This window comes from Phaseolus vulgaris, chromosome 4 (assembly GCF_051622355.1).
Source record: "Phaseolus vulgaris cultivar YP4 chromosome 4, ASM5162235v1, whole genome shotgun sequence".
NCBI classification, from domain to species: Eukaryota; Viridiplantae; Streptophyta; class Magnoliopsida; order Fabales; family Fabaceae; genus Phaseolus; species Phaseolus vulgaris.
Genome location: NC_143501.1, coordinates 40,117,805 through 40,143,755, shown reverse-complemented (window position 1 = coordinate 40,143,755; position 25,951 = coordinate 40,117,805). Strand labels below are relative to the sequence as shown.

General features: G+C 32.8%; 1 protein-coding gene across 1 annotated transcript; it reads left to right on the top strand.

The window, feature by feature from the left end:
* Positions 1–469: 469 nt before the first annotated feature.
* Positions 470–25,951, top strand: TPC1 (two-pore channel 1). The gene is made up of 24 exons (XM_068646606.2): positions 470–976; positions 2,461–2,604; positions 2,721–2,828; positions 3,508–3,603; positions 4,625–4,755; positions 5,423–5,483; positions 5,641–5,807; positions 5,914–6,019; positions 6,217–6,294; positions 9,946–10,007; positions 11,255–11,327; positions 11,427–11,492; positions 11,598–11,738; positions 13,390–13,447; positions 14,983–15,090; positions 16,914–16,980; positions 17,264–17,432; positions 17,572–17,636; positions 17,928–18,018; positions 21,453–21,539; positions 22,365–22,442; positions 23,905–23,942; positions 24,705–24,813; positions 25,597–25,951. Exons 1-23 carry the CDS (start codon positions 851–853, stop codon positions 24,796–24,798), a joined length of 2,214 nt encoding a protein of 737 aa, XP_068502707.1. The 5' UTR covers positions 470–850; the 3' UTR covers positions 24,799–24,813; positions 25,597–25,951.

Here is a 25,951-nt window from a genome sequence, read left to right as displayed (position 1 = left end):
TTTCTAGTTCAAAGAATTTCATCGTCGGTGAACTCGTAAATTAATTTTCCAAGTGTAAAGTTTGGACACGTGTCTCCATTCGGCAAATACACCCAACAAAGCACCATGGCAGTGACTTCCGACATTATGATAGCGAAAGACAGTGACAAATTTATTTTAAAATTAGAGAATGATCTTAAATAGTAAAAAAGGAATATCCGAAATTCAACTACAGAAATTTAATTATATTTGTATGATAAAAAAAGAATGAGAAATAACAAAGATTCAAAATGCTAGTAAATGGGAGAAACAAAAGGACACAGGGAAGGTGTGAAAAATTGAAGTTCTTTGACTTTGAATGATACCTTATCCAGTGTTGATGCGGACACGCGATTCATTCGTACAGAATAGCCTGGATCTGAATCAACATCCCAATCACATCTTCTTATTCAAAAACAATTATCAAAGGACATGGATACTACTTCCTTCTATTAAAGGTTGATTCAGTTAAGCTAACTCTAATAAACCATTTCGAGTTTATTTAATAAAAGTTTGTTCGACATATCAATTATTTGTTATTTATTTATAAATATATAGTAATATATTCATTTTAAACCAATTTTATAAGATTGATACAGAGTTTATAAAACTTCTTATCTCAATAAGAACGAAGTCTACTCTTGAATTCGGTCGTTATTTTGTTGGGGCCATACTTTCCGTGTGCCAAATGTGTGATCCATAAAGCATTCTTCAACTGTATATGTAATAAAAAATGAAACAGTTGTAATAGTATTTTCAGCGCGCATCACTCATCCTTTCACTCTTCTCTATTCTCTCTTCTCTCGCTTCGTTGTTCTCTTCTCTCCAGAAGATGGAACAGTCTCTGCTGAGAGGCGAAAGCAGTGGCCTCAGCTACCGGCGGCGAGGACCGTTCCGGCGTTCGGATGCTTTAACCTACGGTTCCAACTACGAGAAAGCCGCTGCGCTTATCGATCTGGTTCGTTTAACTCTTTCTTCTTTCGTTTATGTGTTGTTTGGAATCTGTTTCAGTGAACTCATAGTGCTGCGCGTTTTCGGTTCTATTTTCCGTTTATTGCGAACTGTTGACTTTTATGCGTTGATTCAGCCGTTAACTTTTGTGCTTTGTGATTGCCTGCGAGTTTCTATCGTGCATTGTGTTGGAGTTAAGTATTGATCATATTTAGGTAGATCTTGTCATCAATGGCTTGTTACGGACTCGTTATTGAAGGCTTCTTAAGAATAGTCAATTGAATCTGTTCTGGCGGCAATGTGAATTTTATTATTATATTTGAAGTTGAGTTGCATCGTCTCTTAAGTTGGTCAGCGTCGTTCAAATTTGGAAAGTCTTCAATTGTAAGGGAAGTGGTTCTGTATGTTGTAGGGAAAGTTGTCACTTATATTGCGGTTTTGGTAAAGCGAGAATTACAAAATTGCAAAGTGCAGAGATAAATAATTGTAGATGTCAAAAAACATGGAGAGGATGATGAAAAATTGCAAAGCAGATAAAGTTAAAAAAAAGAGAGTGTTTTTGTGTGGTACTTAAGCCTTGAAGTTCTCCCTCCTAATAGAATTGTCTTTTGGGTTGAACTCTTTTGTTGTGTTTAAGTTCTATTAATTGATTCTTTCATTAAGAGTTGAGCTATGGAAAAGATTATCTATAAGATGGATTATGGTGCAAATTGAATATTGAAAAATGAGTGAACTGTCGTAAAGAGAAAAGAACTACTACAGGGTCAATATCGATAGAGTGAAAGTCATTGTGAGAGTTGGCTCTTAAAAGAGGTAATGTTAAGAGTCCCACGATGAGTACGAGCTACTTGATATGGTACTTAAACCTTGAAACTCTTTTACCTAACGGACTAATCTTTTGGATTAGACTTTTCTTTTGTGCTTATATTCAGATTTTGATTATATATTTCAGTATAAAACAATCAGGACCACCAATTCTCTTTCTAGGTCTCTAAACTCAAGTTTGCTCGGTGTGTCCAGTCAGTAGGTTAAGGCTGCTAGGTGTTTCATGTTAATAAATTAAAGGAGGAAAATGTTTATAAACTACTCTGTCTTGATCTTCTACAAGAACTGAGATTTTTTTACTATACCAGAACGGTGGTCTTCTGTCAAGGCTAAAAGGGCCTTACTACCCATGTGTGTGATAGCCTTGACTTTCTAGGACCAGTTTTCTAACCTGAAGGACCTTGACTCTCCTTCTACGACCAATAATTTTTTTTTTCTTAAAAGGTGTTGCATCTAAGGGAAGATAATGTTATTATGAATTACATTTTAATCAATTCTTAAACAATGTAGACTTTTTTTTGGTGGATTGGGACAAATTTACTGAAGTATTTAACTTATATACATATATTCTAATAACTTCCCCTTTACATTGATATGTATTTATTCATGGACTTTCTTTCTGGTCATTTAATTGCTTGTTATTCTGGTTGGAAATGCTTTATGCAGGCTGAAGATGGTGTTGGTCTCCCTGTGCAAATTCTTGATTCATCAAACTTCCAAAATTATGCCAGATTTTATTTTATATTTACTAAATTCAATCTCATATGGTCTCTTGGTTATTTTGCTTTGATAGTCCTAAATTTCCTGGAGGTAAGTAGTGGCAAGCTCCTTATGAACTTTTGTTCCAGTTTTATGTATTTGAGGCTTTCATGCTAAAGAAAATATGATAGAAAGAATATATTGCTAATGTATTTTACTTGGTACAGAAACCTCTGTGGTGTAAAAAACTCGTCACACATTCCTGCAATGAGAGAGAGTATTTTTATTTGGGTCAATTGCCGTATCTAACTGATGCAGAATGTCTTACTTATGAGGTAAGAGTTCAGTACTTCAGACTCCGTTACTTTTATTCGGTAAATTATCAGCGAACCTTTTAGTTGTTGTCACTTTAAAAATGGTGAGTACCTTAGGTAATATTTGTCATCCCACGCTGAAGTTAAGTTATTTATTCAGCTACACTTTGAAATTAAAATGAAACAGCTACTACTACCTGTATATGTGATATTGTTTCCTTAATGTCTCATTTTAGATCTTTAGGAATGTGTTATTGTTAAGCTGGCATTCTAGAGTGATAAAGCAAGTGCAGGCTCCTAACTATCCTTCCACTGCATACCTACATCACTTTATTGCTTTTATTTTTTTCTTTTGTTATTTATGCATATCTGCTGAGAGTCTCCTTTTCCTTTGGTAGTGCTTATTTCAATAAGATTTGTATCAGTGACTTGCAAAAGCTTTTTCACATCTTTTATCCAATTTGGGTTGATAAGTATTTTTCCCTTCCTTTTAAAGTTTCTTATCCTCCAGGAGTACATTCTATCTTTACTTTCTAATAATTTTTTCTTCTTTTATTTTAAAAAACGGAGTGTTTTTCACCGTAAGGAATGGTATGGAGATATTGGTTGATTTGTGGAGTTGTTGAAGTGTCCTTGTATTTATTTGTCAACTATCTGTACAGTTTTTTTTCTTACGATGGCCTTTTCTTGTGTAATGCAGGGAATAACTCTTCTTTTGCTAATCATACATACTTTCTTCCCATTGTCATACGAAGGATTTCGTATATATTGGAAAAGTACTATTAATCAATTGAAGGTATGTTGCTTCAAGATCCTATTAAAGAATATAATATGGTAAGAGACAACAAAGTTTTATCAGCTCTAATGTTGCTTTAGAGGACCAACTTTTGAACAAAGGACTCCACCTTTGGGAGGTAGAGTTGCTCAAGACCTAACCAGTTCCAGTCAAAACCTATCAGGGCGAGTTTTGCCATCTGAAAATTAGACCTAATGTAGTTTTCTGTCGGGATCAAGTCACACTTTGGGTTGACTTGGCACGACCAAATGTTACATATTATTTCCTGAGATAATATCTTTTGTAAATTAAGGATAAATTATAAAACTTACCTTAAATTAATACTTTATGCATAACATGATAGTGTTTTTACATATGATATGTATATGTATATACGTGTACATATATTTTATGTATATGTTTGTTTGTTTGTTTACATACACAAAAACATTTTAAAGCATCTCAAGCTTTGTTTCCCTTCTAAATTTTTCTGACACAGCTATGCATAATTTCTAAATTTGTACATTTTATATCTTGGGTCAGCCCTATCCTGACCAGATCACTAGTTGTTTTGGGCCAATATTAACCTGGTGCAAACCCAGCCAATGACACTGTAGTTGATTGTCCAGACTCCAAAACTCAAATTCTTTCTTAAGAAGATTTCTATTTCTCAAATTAAAGACTGGGTTGGCTATTGCTGGTGTTAAATTTACCAGATGCATTCCAGCGGAGTCAAGGAATCCTGATCCACCAACTAAATTTGGTTTGGATTTGGAAGACAAACTAGTTGAATCAAACGTAAATAAAAGAGATTTTAGTTGAGAGTTTTTTCTATCATTAAGGTTCCTAGGTGGAAGTTTCAGACAACTTTAAAACCTTGAGTACTGTTGAAATATGTATTGGGGTTGGTTAAAAGAAGATAGATGATATGGGTGTAGGCCTTTGAAAAGGTTGATATCCCTCTCTCTAATTTCTTCATAAAATCTAATCTAAAGCACCTGGTTCTTTAGTTTACTGATAAATTTTTTGTTGGTATTTCCAGGTTTTCTGTCTATTAGTTCTTGTTGCTGATACGCTGCTCTATGCCTTTTACTTGTCTCCCCTGGCTTTTGATTTTCTACCTTTCAGAATTGCACCTTATATCAGAGTTGTTCTTTTTGTTCTGAACATTAGGTATTGCCTGACCTATCTCAACTTGTTTGTTTCCATTCGGAGTAAATATACTGCAGCAGATTATAACTTTGGGCCCGTCTTTGAATTTTTTAATAGTCATTGTTTTACTATTTCAAATTTAGAAACTAAGGTTATTATTATATGCGCAAGAATGGAAGGGAAGATAATTGAAGGGACAGAGTAGAACTGAGTAGGATATAACATCTCTCATGTACTCTCATCCTTTTTTTTTTTTTTTTTCTGATATCAATGTTTAAAGGATTCCTGTGCCTGAAAGTTTATTTTCTTAAATGGAGGGACATTTTTGACATGAACAACACAAAAACTTAAGCTGTTTCGTAGAGACTTAGTCGGGAGCTGATATCTCTGTTTTATGGAGGCCAAGAACAGTTTGATCGTTAGCACTTTCATTTAAACTACACTTTTATGACCAATTGTGCTTGTCTTGTGCTCTGTACGTGCTTCAGTCTTTAAGGGGGGTTTCTTTATTTCATGTGTGGTGGCAAGTTAAGCTTTAGGTTATTTAGTAATTTATGACACGAGGTTACTTGCCATAGTTCACATGCCTCACAATGTGAATTCTTGTTTGTTCATTATTCAGTAAAAAGGCAAAATCCTTTATAACCTATTTTTGACAGTCAAATTCTACATTTGAATTTGATGTTAGGGAGCTACGAGAAACCGTCGTTATCTTGGTTGGGATGCTAGACACATACTTAAATGTCTTGGTTAGTTCACTTTCATGTTTCTCCTTGCCTTGTTCTTTGATGTTCCTGTTGCAATTCTTACAACAATTTCGCATGAATGCTACTTTTGGATTATTTCAATTTGTTATAATCATCACTCTTACTCAGATAGTGCTTTGTCAAATTGCGTGCATTGCAGGCATTGGGACTTTTGTTTCTTCTTTTTGCTAGTTGGGTGGCATATGTGTTTTTTGAGGATACAATACAGGGGAAAACAGTATTCACTTCCTATGGTACTACGTTGTATCAAATGTTTCTTTTATTTACCACTTCCAATAATCCAGATGTTTGGGTTCCTGCATACAAGTAAGAGTTTTGAATTTTATAGTTTTAATTTGTCTGGCTAGATGACTTTTATCCTTTCAATTTGAGATATCATCAACACTCATAATTTTTATTTTTTGCTTTAAAGGTCTTCTCGTTGGTATGCCCTGTTCTTTGTACTGTTTGTGCTGGTGGGGGTTTACTTTGTTACAAACCTTATCCTTGCCGTTGTCTATGATAGTTTCAAGAGTGAGGTAAATGTGTTCATACAATTATTCTCTCTGTGTAGATTTAACGATAAAGTTACTTGAAAGGATTGGAGCTCTGTTGACCCTGTTCCTATTAGCTACCCAACCTTGGAGTATATTATAAGAATTTTGATGTTCATCACGTACTCTAGGATGGATATTCATACAAATAATAACAATAATCAAATATTCTTTTGTTGTAGCTTGTGAAACAAGTTTTTGAAAAGGATCTCCTGAGAAGAACTATGCTGGAGAAAGCTTTTGATCTCTTAGATACACATGTAAGTGTAATTTTCATGTTTCTGTTTAATTTTTCATTATCAAACAAGGCTAGCCTGCTAATATCAAAATAACTATGTTTTATTTTACAACGATTTTGATATGTGGTTAGCTATATGAACATGAAAGATTCTCTACTTTCCCTTCATGAAAGATTCTATACTTTCCCTTCTTTTATTTCTGGTGGGTTATCTTTTCATATCCTTTGATATTCAATATAAAATTTGTTTTTACTCCTTTATGTTAAAAGAGAATTATTAAGAAATTAAGATTGACCTTTATCTTTATTTAGAACAACATAATGTTCTAATCTTTGATAGTTACAAGGAATGTAACATCCCACTAATAGTTTCATTGCTAGTAATCATCACAAGATAAAATAAACATATATATCTAATATTCACATTACAGTTTAAAGTCTTTTCAAAATAAACTTTCCTTCTCATAGGGAATTATCGTATATACATATCCCAAAAAATGAAATTTAACAAAACAAAATAAATTTTGTTTCCCTTTCCTTAGCTTATCCCTCCATACATTTTCCTCCCGAAATAACATCTACTCCAGTGTAACACACGATCATCACAGTTTAGAAAGAAAACAACACACAAGCATACAAGATAGGGTAAGCTAGTGTTTAAAATTTTGCACACATGCATATATTAAAACCATTTACATATTGTTGCATAATTAGGAGAATGATTATGTAATTAAGTGCAAATTTTATTATCTAATTATTAGGACAAATTTGTTAGTGATTTGATTTGATTTGTACTGCTTTAATCACCCATTATTTCTTGCTTTCATTACCTATTATTTCTTTCCTTAATTAGGTTGTAAATAGTCTATAAATTGAGACTATAATCACATTTGTAAATAACATCAGAAATACATTCCATCCATTTCTTTCAACTTGGTATCATAACTCCTGATCTGGTAGACTCTACTTTTGCAATCTTTGTTTAGCAGTCTTCATTGCTGCAATTACTTTTCTGGGCAGCCTTCATTGCTACAATTACTTTTCTGGGTAGCCTTCATTGCTGCAATTACTTTTCTAAACAACCTTCATTGTTGTAATTTTTTTTCTCCTCCGTTGACCACTACCACTTTGTGCTGTTGATCGTCACTACCACTGCCAGCCGCCGACCACCGTCGACTGCCACCGACCACTGCTGACTGCCGCTGACCGCAGCCGTCAGAAAAATTTTCCGGCATTTTTTTTCCAAACATAACCACCACCAGTTTTTTTTTTTCCTGCAAAGCCCATCGGTTTTGTCTTATTGCTGTCAACTCTTACCAATGTCGGCTAAAAATACAACCCCTTTAGCTCCAATGATTTGTAGGTGTTGCAAAGCAACTACCGTATCGATGGAAACAACTACCTGCAATGGGCCCAGTTGGTTCGTGCTACTCTCAAAGGAAAGAAAAAATTGAATCACCTAGAAGGGAACCCTCCAGCCAAAACCGATTCTAAATATGAAGATTGGGACGATGAAGACTCTCTTATCATGACTTGGTTATGGAATTCTATGACACTAGAGATTAGCCGAAATTGTATGCTCTTCTCCGCTGCTAAGGAGATTTGGAAAAACCTTTGTCAAACATACTCTATGAAGAAAGATACTGCAGCATGTTATGAGATAGAAAACAAGATCTTCCATACCAGCCAAGGGAGCCTGTCAATAACAAGCTACTATGGTATGTTGAATGGTTTATGGGTCGAATTAGATCAATATCAAATTGAAAATGAAGTGCACACATGACTCTATCGCACTAGCACAATTCCTTGAAAGGATGCAAATATTTATATTTCTTTCTGGATTGAACTCTGAATTTGATCCAATTAGGATTCAAATCTTGGGTAAGGAAAAACTCCTTTCTCAGTAATGTTGGATGGGGGGCAACTCCGTTGATAGTTCATCTCTGGCCTAGAGGTTGCTTACTCGAGACAGGGCATTTTTCAAAGGAAATATATCCTTGATCTTTTCAAAGAGACTGGTAAGTTGGGTTGTAAGATCACTGGAGTACTAAAATAACAAAATCATAGGATTGGAAATGATGAGGAAAACCCAAAAGTGGAGAAGACACAATATCAAAGACTTGTGGGAAAACTCATTTATCTATCACACACTAGGCCAGACATAGCCTATGCAGTTAGTGTGGTTAGCTAATTTATACATGATCCAAGAGAAAGACACTTGTAGGTAGTAAATAGAATTATTCAGTACTTAAAAGCCTCTCCAGGGAAGGGATTGCTATTAAAAAAGGGAGAAAACTTATCCATGAAAGTATATACTGATGCTGATTATGCAGGATCAATTGTTGATAGGAGATCCACCGCAGGCTATTGCATGTTCTTGGGTGGAAATCTGGTGACATGGAGAAGCAAGAAACAAAATGTAGTTCAAGATCAAGTGCAGAGGCATAATTTAGAGTCATGGCTCAAGGGGTTTGTGAACTATTATGGATGAAGATCATACTTGATGACCTCAAAATAAAATATGAAGCTCCTATGGGTTTGGCGTGTGATAATAAGTTCGCTATCAGTATTGCACACAATCCAGTTCAACATGATCGAACAAAGCATGTAGAGATAGACCGATATTTTATTAAGGAGAAGTTGGATAATGGTCTTATAGCCACCGAGTACATCCCTTCAAGACTCCAATTGGCAGATAGATATGTTTACTAAGGGACTTTCCGTAAAACAGTTCAAAGATCTTACTTGCATGTTAGGAATGATAGATATACATTCACCAACTTGAGGGGGAGTGTTGCATAATCAGGAAAATTATTTTGTAATTAAGTGCAAATTTTATTCTCTATTTATTAGGACAAATTTGTTAGTGATTTGACTTGTACAACTTTAATCACCCATTATTTCTTGCTTTCATTAGCTATTATTTTCTTCCTTAATTAGGTTGTAAACCGTCTATAAATTGAGACAATAATCACATTTGTAAATAAAATAAAAAATACATTCCATTTATTTCTTTCAACTCATATTTTCACAATTCACACAATCAATTCATATCTTTTCATGGGTACATATTCAATTCGTTCAATATACATGTATTAGAATCAAGTATCTAAGTCTCAACCCACTGGCTACATCTCATGTCATTAATCACTGACATTAACATCGCAAACACTTGATTCTATTTTCGGAAGACACATATATTAAATTAGACTCAAAGATCTCTGCACCTTTCACACTACCTTCACTAAGTTGTATTACACAGTAAAGTTATATAATAAGAATGTATCCATTCATGTGACAGGGTGAATCCCTATGACGAATCCCTATGACCTACCAGACATAGTTCTTTTTCACATCGTGAAAGAGTGTATTTGAGATCCCACATCAATTAAATATATGATTAAATTATAACTTATAGAATCTTTATCTTACAAGTTAGTTTTGTGAGGTTGAGTTAGGAATAAAACTCAGTTTCTAAGAGTTTTGAGTAAACAATTCATTCTGCTGTGTTAGTGCCGTGTAAGTGTGTAGTGTAATTGTCCTTGTTCTGCTGTTTTTTTATTATAAAGTTGTCTTTATATTGATTCTTGTTCTTTGATATAGGTTTCTTTTGTGACTTTGCTACTTATTTTTATTGATTCTAACGGTATTTGAGATTGTTTTGTGGTTGCAGAATATTGGAGCTCTCAACAAAAATCAATGCATTAGGCTCTTTGAGGAGCTCAACAAGTACAGGTATTATTTTATTCCCCAGTGTTAATTATGCTTTCAATTTATCATATTCTTTGTTCTCGGCTTACTCAGTGATATTGAAAAAATCAGGTTGTTTTTTATATTTTTGAAAATTTGTATGTATTACGTATTTCTTGACGAGACTGATGCCTGACTTTCATGTCTCATCCGTATATATTAGCTCTGTTCATCTTTCTTCTAAACTTGGAAAGCACACGCATAGAGGGTTTTCTATAATAACACAGCTGTAGTTGATATACGTAGGTCAACGGAATTTAGCATATGTTCATCTAAGTTTGCCAAGATGGGGAAATTGGACATCAAGGCTTTGAAGGAAATAAGGAACATTAAGTATTTTTGTTAGCTTCCCGTGCAAATTAATAGGATGTCAGATAGCACATGGAACCCTTGTTTTAAGGTGAGTTTGGTAGAGAAGATGGGAGAGGATGAGTGGAGATAGAATTAGTATGGGGTTTCAGTGGAAGAGAAGGAAGAGAGAAATAATGTTAGAAATAATGGGACCCATTGTACTATTTTTACTCATCACTCTCCTCATCTCTTCTCCATTTCTCTTCAATGAAACACCTTTAATCTCCACTTGATTCCCCAACTATTTACACTCTACCCACTTGTTTCCATCCAACCAATTTCTTTCATCTTTATCAAACAAAGCATTAAGAAAATCTTACATTGACCAAGGCTGGATAAACTACAAGGTTAATTGAATTATGTTTAGTAACACATTAGTGGCGAAGATTCATATACCTAATATTTTAAGGTTTTGGGTTGGATGTAGTTAACTTTTCTAGATTGACTCATTCATAGAGATCTTCCCTATGTTTTACCCAATCCTATTGCCTAATAGTGGTATTTATTTCCCTTTACCCCCATTCTTCTTTCTCTTGAATGAAACATGCACACACAACACTTCATATCAATCAAAGAAAAATGTTGGAAGACAGAAATTGTTTTTAAGGATTAAGAGAAGAGGCTGCTCTCCCTAAATGATGTATTGCTTGGTTTGCTTCCATTTGAAGCTTCACATATTTCTCATGAAATTTTAGGAGTTACCAAGTAAGCCACTGTTCATATTATTGTTGCTCATAGATTTTCTCTACTGTTTCTGTTTTGTTTTCTCGGTAAACTGGCACTACATTTTTTTGACACAAGAAGTACTCGTTAAATTCTAAGTTTTCCATTGTCTTCCTTTCGCTTTATGAAGGTTGAAGCATAAATTTTGTTTTCTTTAGGACTTTGCCAAAAATCTCCAGTGAAGAGTTTGAGCTGATATTTGATGAGCTGGATGATAGTCATGATATAAAGGTAAAATCTGTTCTTTTGTGTTTGGTTATCTTCTATGCACATACTGATGCCTATGTGTGTAGATGCATGCTTTAATGTAAATGCATTTTGTACTTTCAGATCAACAAGGATGAATTTGCTGATATTTGCAATGCAATTGCTTTAAAATTTCAAAAGGAAGATGTTGTAAGTTCCAAGACTCCAAATTTAAAACATCTTGAAGTTTAAGTGAACTGTAACTAGGAAGGTAAACATTTGTAGCGCATGAAATACTTTGCAATTTGGTTGCAGATGTCTTACTTTGAGTATTTAGCGTTCTACCAGTGGCCCAGCTCAAAGAGATTAAAAGAATTTGTAAAGAGTCCTATGTTTGGATACTTAGTGTCCTTCATTCTCATAGTAAACCTGGTTGCAGTTATTATTGAGACAACGGTACGACGTGTTTTTCAATGAAAATATTTATTAACAGTTTTCCATGCTAAGTAATTTATTAATTCATGCTAACCACAATCTGTAATATCATTTGTTGTGATGTGACTATATGCTGGATATACTTGCATTTTTCAATAATGTTGTATATAGGTGCTATTTTTATTAAAAATCATGTAAGAATGAGGTCTAATGAATTCATTATGTACTGATGCTTTAAATATAGCCACAGTTCAAATGTCTGATTGTTCTACTGGCAGCCTGATATCGGTCCCATCTTTTCCAGCTTTAGTGGTCATAAGAATATTAAGAACTTTGTGTTCTCTACTTACATTAACATATTTTTCATTTTTTCTGTCGAGCACTTGTATCTACAAGTCAGATAATTTTTTTATTTATATGTGATCTGGCAACAACTCACAAAGAATACTACATTCCTCTGGATTTTGGGTTTTGGAGTTTGAGATGTTAGTTTCTAAAATTTAGGCCATCCACATTTCAAAAAATACACTCAATTTGACTTCAGAGTAGTTATAGATACAGAAGAGGATAGAATAAAGATTAAATACTCCGCAATTGATCAAAACTTGATGTGGTACATGTGTTGCAAAGTACTAAGTCTTATTTTATTTATATTAGATCATAATCCTAACTAATTAAGGAAATACATAATTAATATTAGGTAATATGAAAACTAAATTATAAGCAACAGTTTAAGATATTCTAAGTTACTTTATTAGATATAATCAAGATGTTACTAGATATTTTGCTATATTATTATTAAGAACTCGAGGTTCTACAAAGATCAATAAGACAGTTCCACGAACTTTTCATACTAAAACAGGCTGAATGTTATGTTCTTTTATAAATTATCCTACACCATCATATTAAATGTGTGATTTAAATGTTAATGTTGTCATATTGGAAGGACAAAAACATGGTTCCCCTGTACTTTCAAGCACAAAAAGGGGAGGCCATATGATTTTTTAATAAATGAGTCTCAATCCTTTTGGTAAAAGTAAAATGTATAAAGTGAGCTGATCGTATCCATTCTATATTATTAGATAATCTTCCTCACACAAATGTAAGCATCCACAAAACAAGATCTTGAATGAGAAGTTCAAGCTGTTGTGTTTATTCAAGACAAAGTTTAATCGGGATAAAAGAAGTAATTCATTTAAGAGAGGAAAGTTAGTCTCAGAAAACATTTTCGTGTACCACTACTGTATCTGTAATTTTAACATAATATTTTGCAACTTTTTATCTCTTGCTTCTTTTCTGATTACACCATTATTTAACTGTGACATCCAGGTAGATTATTTTTGATAAATTTAGTGGTGGTAGCTGATATGGACTCTGCAACCTAAATAATTGATGATTTCCGTAAGCTTAGCAAATATTGTCTGGGTATGTTTATCAAAGATAATTACAATCATAACAGGTGTACAAAAATGCACCATGTTCTTTGTGTTTTTGAACCATGATACTATATTCTATTCCAGAGTTTTCTTCTGTGATGTGTATGTGAACATGTGCCATGCCTGTAAAGGCCTCATCTTGTTATTCCTAGCTTATTGTGCTGTTACTGATTCAAATTTTTGGAGGCATATAAGTATCTTCATGTTGATTATTTTGTATTAATTCGCAATCGCAGCTTGATATAGAAAACAATTCTGGTCAAAAGCTGTGGCAAATGGTTGAGTTCGTTTTTGGTAAGGACATCTAGATTGTGTTTTTACTTGTCATTTCTTTGACCTTGCAGTGTGAAGTCCTTTTCTGTACTGTACAAAATGCTTCTGATTCTTTAAAGTAAAATATCTAAAGCTTGAATTGAGTAGTTAAGTTCCCCTGACTAATTTCCTCTGCTTCACTATTTTCATATGCAGTGGTGGTTTAATTTTAAATGTAAAAGAATATATTATTTTGAATATTTAAGTAAGATTGATATATTAGGGCCAGGAGATGTTTTAGAGCCAGGATATTCAGTATAGTTTACATTAATTTTTTTGATATTGCAGAGTTAAAAACAGACTAGAGAAAATAAAGAATTCCAAATTTCTTTGACTGATAGCAGTGGACTAATTTTTATTGGTTTGACATGCCAAACAATTCTGTTTTCTGATATAGAATGATTCATTTTGATATTATTTATTTAAATTAAATATGAGACAATGTGAGAGAAAAAGTTAGGATTAGTAGGTCAAGGTGGTTGAAGGAGATATGGGTCTCTGAGGTTCTGGTTGAAAAAAGGGTAACCAGTATGTTGAAATAACTGTTAAAAGTAAAGTGGTGTGAAGGGTTGAGAATTTAGACTATTTTAAACCCCATTTAATTAATTCTGTATGTATATAGAGGTGAAACATCCTTCAACGGAAGAATGAGAATTCCAAGGTAAAATTACCCTGAAAACTACATAGAGTAAATGTCTCTAACTAAATTAAAATAATTTCTTAATTTAACCTAAATCACGACAATATTTCAAGTATAATCTAAAGAGATTAACCAACAAAAATATTGGATATGAAAGTAAACCATGAGTACATAATCTCTTCGTCTCTATTTTGTTTATCAATTAAAGTTATAAGTTTTTAATGGTTGTTTTCTATGACATTAAATACTGAGAATTCTTGTGTCTTTGGGTTCTGACTAAACTAAAAACTTTTTAGTCGGGCAGCATATTTTTGAGAGAAAAGAATCGGCAAAACTAAATGAGTTTATCTCTATTTTGTTTATCAAGTAAAGTTATAAGCTTTTTTATAGTTGTTTTCTATGACAAATTGACAATATATACTAAGAATTCTTGTATTGTATCTTTCGGTTATAACCAAACTAAAACTTTTAATTCAGGCAGCGCATTTTTAAGAAAAAAAGGATTGGCTAAACTAAATGAATCTCACTTATTTTATTTTGTCAGATACTTTCTACGAGAATGCATAGCTTTCACTGAGATTTTTTTATATTCTATTTTATTCATTTTTACATGACATGTTTTTGTGCTTGCATGAACAAATAATTGTAGCTCAGAATTTTAGGCTATAGGTTGATTTTATATATTTATCCGTTCTTAGCGCACAAGAAATAAAATCAGTGATGGAAATATGCTATCCCTTTTATTGTTGTTAGTTTCTAAAATACTGTTGAGTACTTGGGGGATTCTTTATTTTGCTTTGGTGCATTTTATTTTATTTTAATACACAAGACCTTATGCTTTTACTCTCTCATATGATCATTCCTTGCTTTTTTTCAGGGTGGATATATGTAGTAGAAATGCTTTTAAGGATTTATGCATATGGATTTGAGAACTATTGGCGGGATGGTCAAAATCGCTTTGATTTTATTATCACGGTGATAATTGGTAACTCATTATGCTGCTTGATACTTTTTTCTCTTTAAACAACATGTGGTTGAATGCATAGAATCTGTTCTTTTGCTTTTCCATGAAAAGGGGATATTCACAGTTTAGTTTAGGTCAGTTGGAATACAAAACCAAATTCAATCCAATCCAATCTGATTAGAAGTAGTTTGGATTAGATTAAGGTCTGTTTGAACAAATTTATCCATAAGCTCCTTCTAAAAGAAAAAATTAGGTGTCTAAGGGGTCTATGATTAAACAACAAATAAAAATCAACTTAGTTGGTGTAGTGGTTAAAAGTTTTATGTGTGCTCATGTACTTGTATTCAAACTCCCTCCTAGAGAAAAATGTTAATAATAATATTATTTGTGGAGCAAAATGTTAATAATTTGTAGAAACTCTCTCATACAACTTCTCTAGTATTTTTTTATTTTTAACTTATGCATAAACTAATTTTAGCTTCTTGAGTAGTCAATTAATATTTTTTCTTCTTATTTTTCTCTCCTAGAAGGGCTTATAGAGAAACTTGTTCAAACAAACCATAAGATGATTTGGTTTCTTAAAATTATGAATTTATTTTCATTATTTTATTGTTATTTCAAATACTACACTATTATATCAACACTTTCTGAATAGCACCATTTTACATGTATTTTTTCCCTTTCCCTTTAGTATAATTATTTTTGCATGTTTTTCTCAAAGAACTGGCTACTTCATTGACTAGTTTGTTTTCTATACCACTTAAATGTATGAAAGTAATTGAAGGACTTGAGTTTGCTTATTGTGAGTAACAATGAGATAATGATCTTTTAGAACCTAAACAACTTAAAAGGTTTCTAGCATCCTTAGCATTATTGTAATGATAGTGATTCATATGGTCACTTTCAATAACTAAAAGGGATGTTTACTTGGTTTAGGGTGTTAGTGAAAAAGGAAATGTATAATAATATTAAAAGGGAGGTCGTTTTATTGGGTTTGGTTATAAAAATAGTGTTTAAAATCTGATCCAAACCAAATAAAAACAAGCAGGTTTTTAGTTTTAGATTTTTTTAGTTAACACTTTAATTGGTTTAGTAATTCTTCGATTGGGTTTAGCATTCTAGAATAGTCTGAGTTGGATTTGAAAGCCTGATCATTGAAATAGTAGTGGTAGTCTCGGGTGTATGAAAATAGAGGAAAATGTACACAGTAGGATTTAGTCGGGCTTAATAAATAATATAGTAGTTTGAGTGTTATATGTGACAGAAAAGTAATGTACAAGCTTACGGGAAAGTTTTATTACTCAATTATAAGACCTCTGATTCTTTTTGGTGAATTTTAAGACCTCTAATATTGTATGATATTTTGTGTTGGGCAAGAAAAAGTCAACAGACGAATAAACAAATGAGAATCTTTGTTGAGTTATTAGAAAAGATAGACAAAAATAAAATATTAGGAATGAATGCATTAGAGTAAGTTGGGGTAGCACCTAGTTTAGAATAAAACTGTAAAACTTGCCTTAGATGGTTTGAGTGTGTGGGGAGAACACACATTGGAAGTCGTAGATAAGAGAGAGGAAAAAGAAATAGGGCAAAACCACATAGAAGGAATTTATGGTCAATAGTTTCTTTATAGACATGATTTATGATGTTACTTGATCTATGTAGCTGACCTCACCTAATGAGAAAAGGTTTGGTTGTTGTTGTAATATTAGGTGTCTAGAATCTGCTATTCTAGTTCATAATACGTTGCATTCATTTTAGGCTCTGGATTTGTATTTTTTATGGGAAATCTAGTTTTTAAGGCCTTGCTATGCTGCACTGGCTGATAATTCTAAATTTTGCAGCCATTGGAGAAACTGTAACTTTTGCTGTACCTGATGACGCTCTTCCTTTTATCACAAATGGAGAATGGTATGAACTTTTACTATGAATATTCCAATGTTTTAAATTTCTGTTTCTGGTTCATAATTCCTAATTACTGCATGAAACATAATGCTTAATGTTGCACATTTCGGGATTTATTTCACCGAACATCCCTTCAGTCCCAGTAGAGTGTATTTTCAGGACCCATTTTCATTACTAGTGTGTCTGAAAAATAGTATATTCATTTGAAGATGGGAAGTTGTTTGTCCTTTGGTTTTGTAACATTTATTTGAAGGTGCTATTACACATTGCTTTGCCTGATTCCTTACAGGATTCGTTACCTTCTTCTTGCAAGAATGTTGAGATTAATAAGAATCCTAATGCATGTCAAGCGATACCGAGCCTTTGTGGCAACTTTCTTGACTCTCATACCAAGTTTGATGCCATACCTAGGGATCATATTTTCTGTCTTATGCATTTATTGTTCGCTTGGTGTACAGGTGAGTGAAATGCTAGTAGTGGTTGATCATTTTCTGAATAGATTTACAAGTTAAATTGAGGATTTATTTCACCTTTTCATACTAATGATCCATTTCTTTTTCTAATAAAATTACTCCTGTTCTATCTTTGTATCTGCAGATTTTTGGTGGAATTGTTAATGCTGGAAACCCTGAATTGGAATCAACAGCTCTTGCCGAAAATGAGTATCCTTTGATCATCTATAAAATTGTCTCCTTTAGCTTGTAATGGTTTGTCTGATCGGGTAATAATTATATCTTCCTTCACGCCAACATAAATTTCAAGCTCGTGTAATTTCATTATTCTCACTAAACATGACATTTCTTGGGGGTGAAGGTGGGATTTGGTCAACAATCTAGGTCTGAATTTAATACTGGTATTTATGTTGCTTCTTAAACGGAACAATTGCTTACTGTAAAGAAAATGGAATAATTGGGGTAAATGTTATTTGGAGTGTCATTCTTGACAGAAAATAGCTATTTGGTTTTCAATTTCAATGATTACCCGAATGGAATAGTGACACTTTTCAATTTTCTTGTCACGGCAACCTGGGATGAAGTGATGACGGTATGTGTGCTGTCCCGTTTTCTTTTTTACTTACACTGTGATCTGTTGATTTTTGATAATGTAATTAGGCTAATAGTTGTTGCAGGCTAGCCACCATTGGTATGTGACATATATTTCTTTGTTTTCATAACAATTTGTCTTGATTAAATTTCTGGTCCCAGTAGTATTTTACTAAAAATACAAGAACTAAGTCTTACAACTAGGTGAGGTTAGTTACATGGATCGCATCATGTCATTTGGTTCGGTTGAAGACCAAAGTTTTAACAATGTTATTTACAATGAGATCCTGTTTGACCACATCCTCTTCTTGGCCTCACTCTCCTCCTCATAGGATTAAAACTAATTTTATTTTCTTTTCTCAGTAAAGCATTTTATTGAAAATACTACAAGATAATCATGTTTTAGATCTATGCCAAATATTTGAATTTAATACTTGTGTTTTTGTAATAGATAAAAGTCACTCAAGCAATCCTATAGTCAGCATTGCGTTTATAATGATAGCAATTGGAAATCAATATAGTATTATCCAATGTGAGCTGGCTATATGGAAAACTTGATATGCTTACTAAAAAGTACTTGTGAAGCATGATGCCTACTGGCATGTTTTGATTGTGTTTTGAGACTCAGTCAACATACAATCTTCCTATGTTATCAACCAGTTACATTTGGTTGTCTACTCGGTCAAGTTTAGAATAGTCCATATGAATCCGTCATTCAAGTTGTCTTCAATCTATCTTTTAATTTAGGTTGACATTCATGACCAATAAGTGGTTTCGGTAAAATATATTTGACTAGTTGTACTGAAAGTTAATAATGAATGGACGTTATAATTTGATGTTTAGTGGATTAATTATTTGCATAAAGACAAAGTAAAGGGATTGTTCAGTGTCCTAGTATGTTTTTGAGGAAGTTTGAAGTGACCTACCTCTCCCTCTTTGGAAACAAGGCATATTGAGTTTTGTACTATGGTTCTAAGGTTGTTCTCTTATGACCAAATTAAACTGATATAAGCTGAATTAGAAAAAAATAATAATAATATATATATATGTATATATATATATATATGTATGTATATATATATATATAAATACAAGTTTCTTGTTTATGACATGTACCTACCTAGGATTAAAGGATGATACATCTCTGACTCAGCATAACATAATACACTTTTAGGCGGTTTGCATTCCAAGTCCTCGATGAGTTTTCCATTTAATTCCTCGAGTTTATATGTCCCATTTTGCAATGAATCAAGTACTCCGTATGGACCGTCTCAGTTGGGTGCTAAATTAACAATTTTGTCCTTCTCAGCTTCTCCAAGTTTGTGACAAATTAGGTCACCCTTATGGAAAAGACGTTCTAGGATACACGTGTTGTAATGTCATGCAACTCTTCCCTTTGCGGCCTATTCTTTGACCAGAGCTTCTTCTCTTATCTCATGGACAAGGTCTAAGTCGACTATAAGGTTGTCATTATTATGGCTTTCATTTCATCAAAATTTTGTCTTCCCATGACAATTCACTGAGCTCTATAGGGATCATGGTGTTAGCCCCATATGTTAGTTAGAAAGCTGTCTCTCCCGTGGATGATTGAAGGGTACAATGAGGCCCCCAGAATATGCAAGTATCTCTTTGGCCCATAGACCTTTGGCATCGTCGAGTTTTTTCTTGAGTTCTCTAGCAAGCTTAAGCCTAACAATCAACACTTGTTGGATGTTTTGAAAGTGAAATGAATAGCTTGCTTGAGAATTATGTCATTGGGTCCTTCCAAGATGATTCCATCCCGGCTACCTTTTTTTTCAACAAGCTATCAACACTAAGTGACCATCAATCACGTTTTTCACTGAGTTTTGGTAATTCAACCAAGAAATCGGCCAAGTCAGGAACATACCAAAGATTTGTATGAGTATGTAGAGTTTAATAAGTACTTTTAGAAGAATATTTATTTCTATAGGCTTTTGCTTATTAGACAGTTGAATATACATTAAAAGGGTTGTTAGGACTATAATGTGATTGTTTGGTTGTGTAAAGAGCATTAGTTACTCATTATCGGGTTAAATGTATTGTGCTGAGTCAGAAATGTATTATCCTTTAATCCTTTAAACCACTTTATAGACATGTCTTAGACCTCTTTATAACTTGAGAGAGAATTAGGGGTGACTCGACCAAATAAATTGTCCAATTCACCCATAGGTAAATACGTTTAATTCATTCATTACCATAAAAGAAATGGATTGAATCCAATCTATCTATTCAAGTTTATGAATAGTTAATGATTCATTCATTAATTTTCAAAAATCTAATTGATTATTTGAGATAGTTTATGGATCAAATAAATTCAATCTAATTTTTTCTTATTTAAATCTTTCTTAATTTATTTGTAAAATGTCCAAGAAATATATTTTATTTTTTTAAAAATATTTTACAAAATATATTTAAAAAAACATGACTAATTTCAAATGCATTACTTGTTAATTTCATTTTATACCCTAACCTTATATTGAAGTATATGAATGAGATATCTATTCATTAATCTTTAAAGTGGATGCATTTATTTTTCATTAAAGAAATAAGTCATTCTTATTGATTGAAAAATAATTAATTGAATTATCATTAAATAAGATAAGACCATCCCTTAAGCCATTTAATTCTACGTGTATTTTGAAATAAAATTTAAATTTATGAAATTATAAATAAAACCAACTAATTTAACTACTTTTTTAATTATGATGAATTAGGTATTTGTTTCTTATATATAACCTAAGATGGTATTATTTTTGTGGATTGATTGGATATCATCCATGAACAAATTCTAAATGTATAGATTTATATCAGATGGATTATGGATAGATTCAATTTTTCAATTGAATTTTTAATATTTCAAAATGGATAAATAGATTATTTAAATTCAATTTGTTATAATCTGAACTAAAATTTATCCGATTTATCCATTTTTCCACTCCTAAAGAGTATGATCTGGTATCGGAGTATATGGTGTCAGTTCCCTCTTGGATGTATTTGAAGTTGTGATTGTTTTACAAATTTATGGATTTTCATTTATCTTTCATGCTAACATGGGATTGAAAAGTGTTGTCTAGGAATTCTAGACTTGTCCTTTTGTTAGAGGGTAAGTCTCTCTGTAGAGTTCAGTCAATGGCCATATCCCATCTCTGTTGAAGAAACCTAATGATCAAGTAAAGATAAATTGAATAATATTATAACTAACAAGCATTTTGTGCATAGTTGTTCGATGCTGGGTTGTTTGTAAAACACTTATTGAAATTAACAGTAATCTAAAATATGCACAGATTACTTGCAGCATGAGTAATGTCATATCTGTTAGTAATCAATTATTGTATGATATCATCATCTTTGATATTGTGAAATTATGACTTTAACATGCACTTACAGCATAGGTTCTGTGGTTTTCTGTTTCAGAGTTACAAGGAATTAACTGGGACTTCTTGGACCTATTTGTACTTCATTAGCTTCTACTTAATTACTGTTTTGCTGCTTCTGAACTTGGTATGGTTTACTTTGTCCTTATCTGATACCTTGTCAATTTTGTGGAATACGAATTATATCTCAGGAATGAGAACATTGAGAAGTTACAATGTTTCTCATATGGACATGCACAATGGAAATTCTTTACAATTGTTTATTTAACAGAAAGCAGTAACAAGGACTCATTTTTGCTGGGATCACATATCAACTATAAATATGACCAAAGAGACTTTAGACAACCCTTATTGTATGAGCTAGACTTTAGAATTGATTTAGCTGAGGATGACATATCATAGATCTTACATTAGGCCAGTACAAAAATCAATCATGACTTTCCTGATATTGATTTAGGCACTCCTCACCTCAAGAGTTTACTTTTAGAGTTGAGTAAGGTTTAAGCACTTATGCACCGATACTTCAATTTGTGTCGTGTATCCATATCCTAATCCGATATATATGTGATGATACTCCTGGATACTTCAATGATACGTATTTATGAAGTATCCATACTTATGAAGCTCAAATATTTTTGTTCTAACAAAGATTTATAATTTTTTATTATGGCAATATCTAAGAATTGTGATTTTAAATGGGATCTGCACAATTGAAATTATATACTTCATGTTTGAAGATTTTATAGATTTTTAAATATGTATCTGTCACCGATCTTATCCACTTATTTTAAAAATAAGTGCACATGATATGTGCATCGTATACGTCTAAATAAAAAAAATGTTAATATTTTTATGATTAATCAAAGGGAATACCATTGCCCAAATTATACCATCTTAACACATTGCTTATGCTTAATAAGTTAGAAATGATTTTGTCTTCCCTGCTTTTCAGATTATTGCTTTTGTCTTGGAGGCATTCTTTGCTGAAATGGATCTTGAGTCATCAGAAAGTTCTGAAGGAACGAACAAGGTTTGTATTTAACTGTGAACTCTTACCAATAAGGAATTATAAATTGCTTAGCCTTTCAAGCAGCTGTGTTTAAGTATTAACTAATAAATGATAAGTATTTCAATTAAACAATATAATTGAAAACAGCTGCACCAAATTTTATGGAGTGATTCATATCAAATGCAATGATTGCAAACTATTACAGTTAATGAAGATGAATATTTCTTGTTTGATGTGGTGCATCAAATGGAGCGCACGTAATCACAATGGAAAAAGGGAGGTTCTGATGAACCTTAATTGCAAATGAAAAAGAGACAATGACTTAAGTATAAAAAAGAGAAAAACAGAGAAAAAAAATATAAAAGAAATTCTTACTTACCTACTTGTGTATTGGAGAGTAAAATACATGGTATATATATAAGAAAAAGACTAAGACCTAGCTGAAACAGAAAAGGAAAGTTGGGTCAAAAGCCCAATAACTTAAAACAGAAAAACTAAATATGATAACGCAAACAAATAATGCAACATTTGCAAGTCTGTTATTTTAAATCAATGGTTGGTTACTACTCCTGGAAAATAGCTAAGAAACTTATTTGACATTGTTAGTTGTGGCCATAAATAAATCCAATGCTTATGAGTAATGGTATTCCTTCACAGACTCCTCTGTCAGCTACATGAAAACAAACCTAGTCTCACTGCAACTTTTTTTGAATAGCCGTAATTATCCACACGCCCTACTGTATGCAGCAATCATTGTCCTAATATTATCAATGGGTGTGTGTAGGAGCTGTTTTACTAATTTTAGTGAGTAATGGGTATCCTTGAATATGAGTGATAATACCCCGACAATACTCACTTAAGTGTTTTTATTTATTATTTTTCAGTTTTTTTGTTTTGTTTGCTTTTATAGTCACTTAAAAATAATAAAATTGGAGTGTTAGATGGGTGTTGAAACTATGTTGGGTATCTATCTATCTTTTTCTTATTTTTATTTACCCTCATTCTGGAAGCTGCTTATTACTTGATTCTGAAATAAATGTCCACATTACAAATTTGTACTGCTCCATAGACAACTTTGTACAGTCTCTTATTGAATGTAAAAATAACTTTTCGATTTTTACATGATTTTGTTCTCTTTCTGACGGTAGCCTGAGATCCAAGTACTTTTGGAAGGATCCACTGATTGATTGATATAATTATTATTTTGAGTATGACATGAAATAACTTATTTTGTGTTGGTGATTCTGTATTCTCTTAGAAACTAAATGATGGTAGTTATTCAGTAGGATTATATCTTTAATAAAAGTATGTTGTTATTTTCTGTTTGTGGGTGGAGAGCACTCATGGCGGAAGACTTTTGTCTTTAAGACAGCAAATCTACTATTATATTGTGTGATTTCTGTGTTTAGTATTATATTTTATCAAATTATTAATTGGTGTTTCATCAGTTATTGATTGTACTATATTTTCCATCTATATACAGGATGTTGGAGGAGATAAGTATCGAAAACGGTCTATTGGGTATGTATAGCTTTCAATATTTGTTAAGGATTCAAAGCACAAAATAAGCTACTCTTTTATATTAATAAGAATTTTGGGAGAACGACACCACTAAAGCTAGTTATTGTAGTTGGAGAGTCCAAGGTCTTATAAAAGCCCCACACTAGAATCCCATAATTCCATGGAACTCTGAGTCCCATACCTTGTAATTGGATCCTAACTTCTCACCACACTGCACATCCCTGATGCCCACGCAGGTTAGTTGTGCACTTGCCCTTTGACTAGTCCTGAGTGAACCTTGCAATGCCTATGTCACCACCTGTGCCACTTGTTTTTAGCTAAGAGACTTGATGGAAGATTTTGATACCAATTGATAAAAACCTTGGGAGAACTACAACACAAGCTACCTACAGTAGTTTGAGACCTCATTGCCTTGAATTCCATAGTTCCAATGTGGGAATCCTAGACCTTTAAATTAGATCTTTACATGTATTGAACAAAGACCAACTCATCCTAAACGCTTTTAGTTGTAAGATGAAGGCACGAGAATAGTTCTATATCCCTAAGATGCTTCCTGAAACAAATCCCTTTGGTTTGAAGTGTATATAATGCACAGGCTCATTATACCTATGCTTAAATTTAATTAATTTTGAGGAATGGAATGATAATGATTGAATTTCTTGCCACTTATAATACCTTGTGAAAGACTAATTGAACTTAGAAGCAGATGTTAGTTGAAGGCATGTTGATGGTGATCTTATACTCTTAACATTATTGCTGCAGCACTAAAACACGAAGCCAGAGGGTTGATACTCTTCTTCATCATATGTTGAGTGCCGAGTTGTGTCAAAATCAGCCTTCCAATACAGAAACTTGATAGAATCATTTACTGGTAAAACAGTTAAACTTCACAAAATACTCTGAGATTTCAGTATTTTATTTGCTAGGAATATAATTCATTCTTAGCCTCTGGTAGATTATCCTGCAATAGAGTGCGATCAGTGCGTATTTTGTTTCTTTATGGAGGATTCCTCAATCTCAGTTCATGTGTTCTGGTTCTTCTATGCACATTCATATTGTACTTTGTCTCCCTGTAATAGTAACTTCTCTCTTGGTTTCTCTTTTTTATTAAAATATACTTTTAAAATGTTTTCCTAGCTGAACTGCTGGAGTACTATACTGTAACATGCATGGAGTTTACAAAACGTGTGATTTTAGGTGAAGCAAGAAGGCTTGCATGCGTTCTGTTTGTGAGTGTGATTATGTTTACGGATTTTTATGTTGACGGTGTCCTTCATTGTTGGATAAAACGACAGAGTAAAATAAAGGAAAGAAAAAGATCGAAAAAACATGTCTTTAAGATTGCAAGACAACACGCCTTGGTTATTGATGAAATATAGTAATTAGTCCTGCATGTACAACATCTACCATGGTCATGGAAAATGTTGTGATAACATGAAAATCAACACACTACTCTCAAGTTATACGTCCATATAGTTTCTCATCTTAAGGGGAGAATCCTATGATTTTGTTTCAGACTCCTGCTATCAATTCAATTTGTTGATCAGTGCCTAAGCAGTAGCTTGTGAATCTGTAATCTTTATTTTCTTACTTTAGGTACTAAAATATTTAAGTGAATTTGGTCTTTGGACTCATGTGATATTTATTGATACAGAATATACGAAGAAGCGCACCTCTTTCTGATCTTTCATGTGTTTTATATCACGTGTTGCTATACTGTACGATAGAACCCGAAAGCGCGGAACAAGATGGAAAGAATTGCAAACGTGCAGTAATTTGTAGGTAAGGTAGAACTTAATTTTCCCTGTTTGGTGTTGATAAGCGTTTGCTGAAGTGTGTTGTGTGCTGAATAGAACTAAATCATAATGTGATTTTTGTATTTGTAATATTAATAGGTTTAGTAGGATCGCAAACTTGTATTTAACTGTTCATGGAAACAGAACAGCGTGTGCTTGCATTGGATTTCACCTTTTTAGAGTGAGAAAGAAAAAAGTGCTTGTTGATTTAAA

Excerpts from the sequence above, each read along its gene's own strand:
- TPC1 (XM_068646606.2), top strand. The coding sequence starts at position 851 with ATGGAACAGTCTCTGCTGAGAGGCGAAAGCAGTGGCCTCAGCTACCGG. Across the intron at positions 21,540-22,364 it reads TTTTGCTGCTTCTGAACTTG|ATTATTGCTTTTGTCTTGGA; the intron begins GTATGGTTTACT and ends CCTGCTTTTCAG. Across the intron at positions 22,443-23,904 it reads GTTCTGAAGGAACGAACAAG|GATGTTGGAGGAGATAAGTA; the intron begins GTTTGTATTTAA and ends ATCTATATACAG.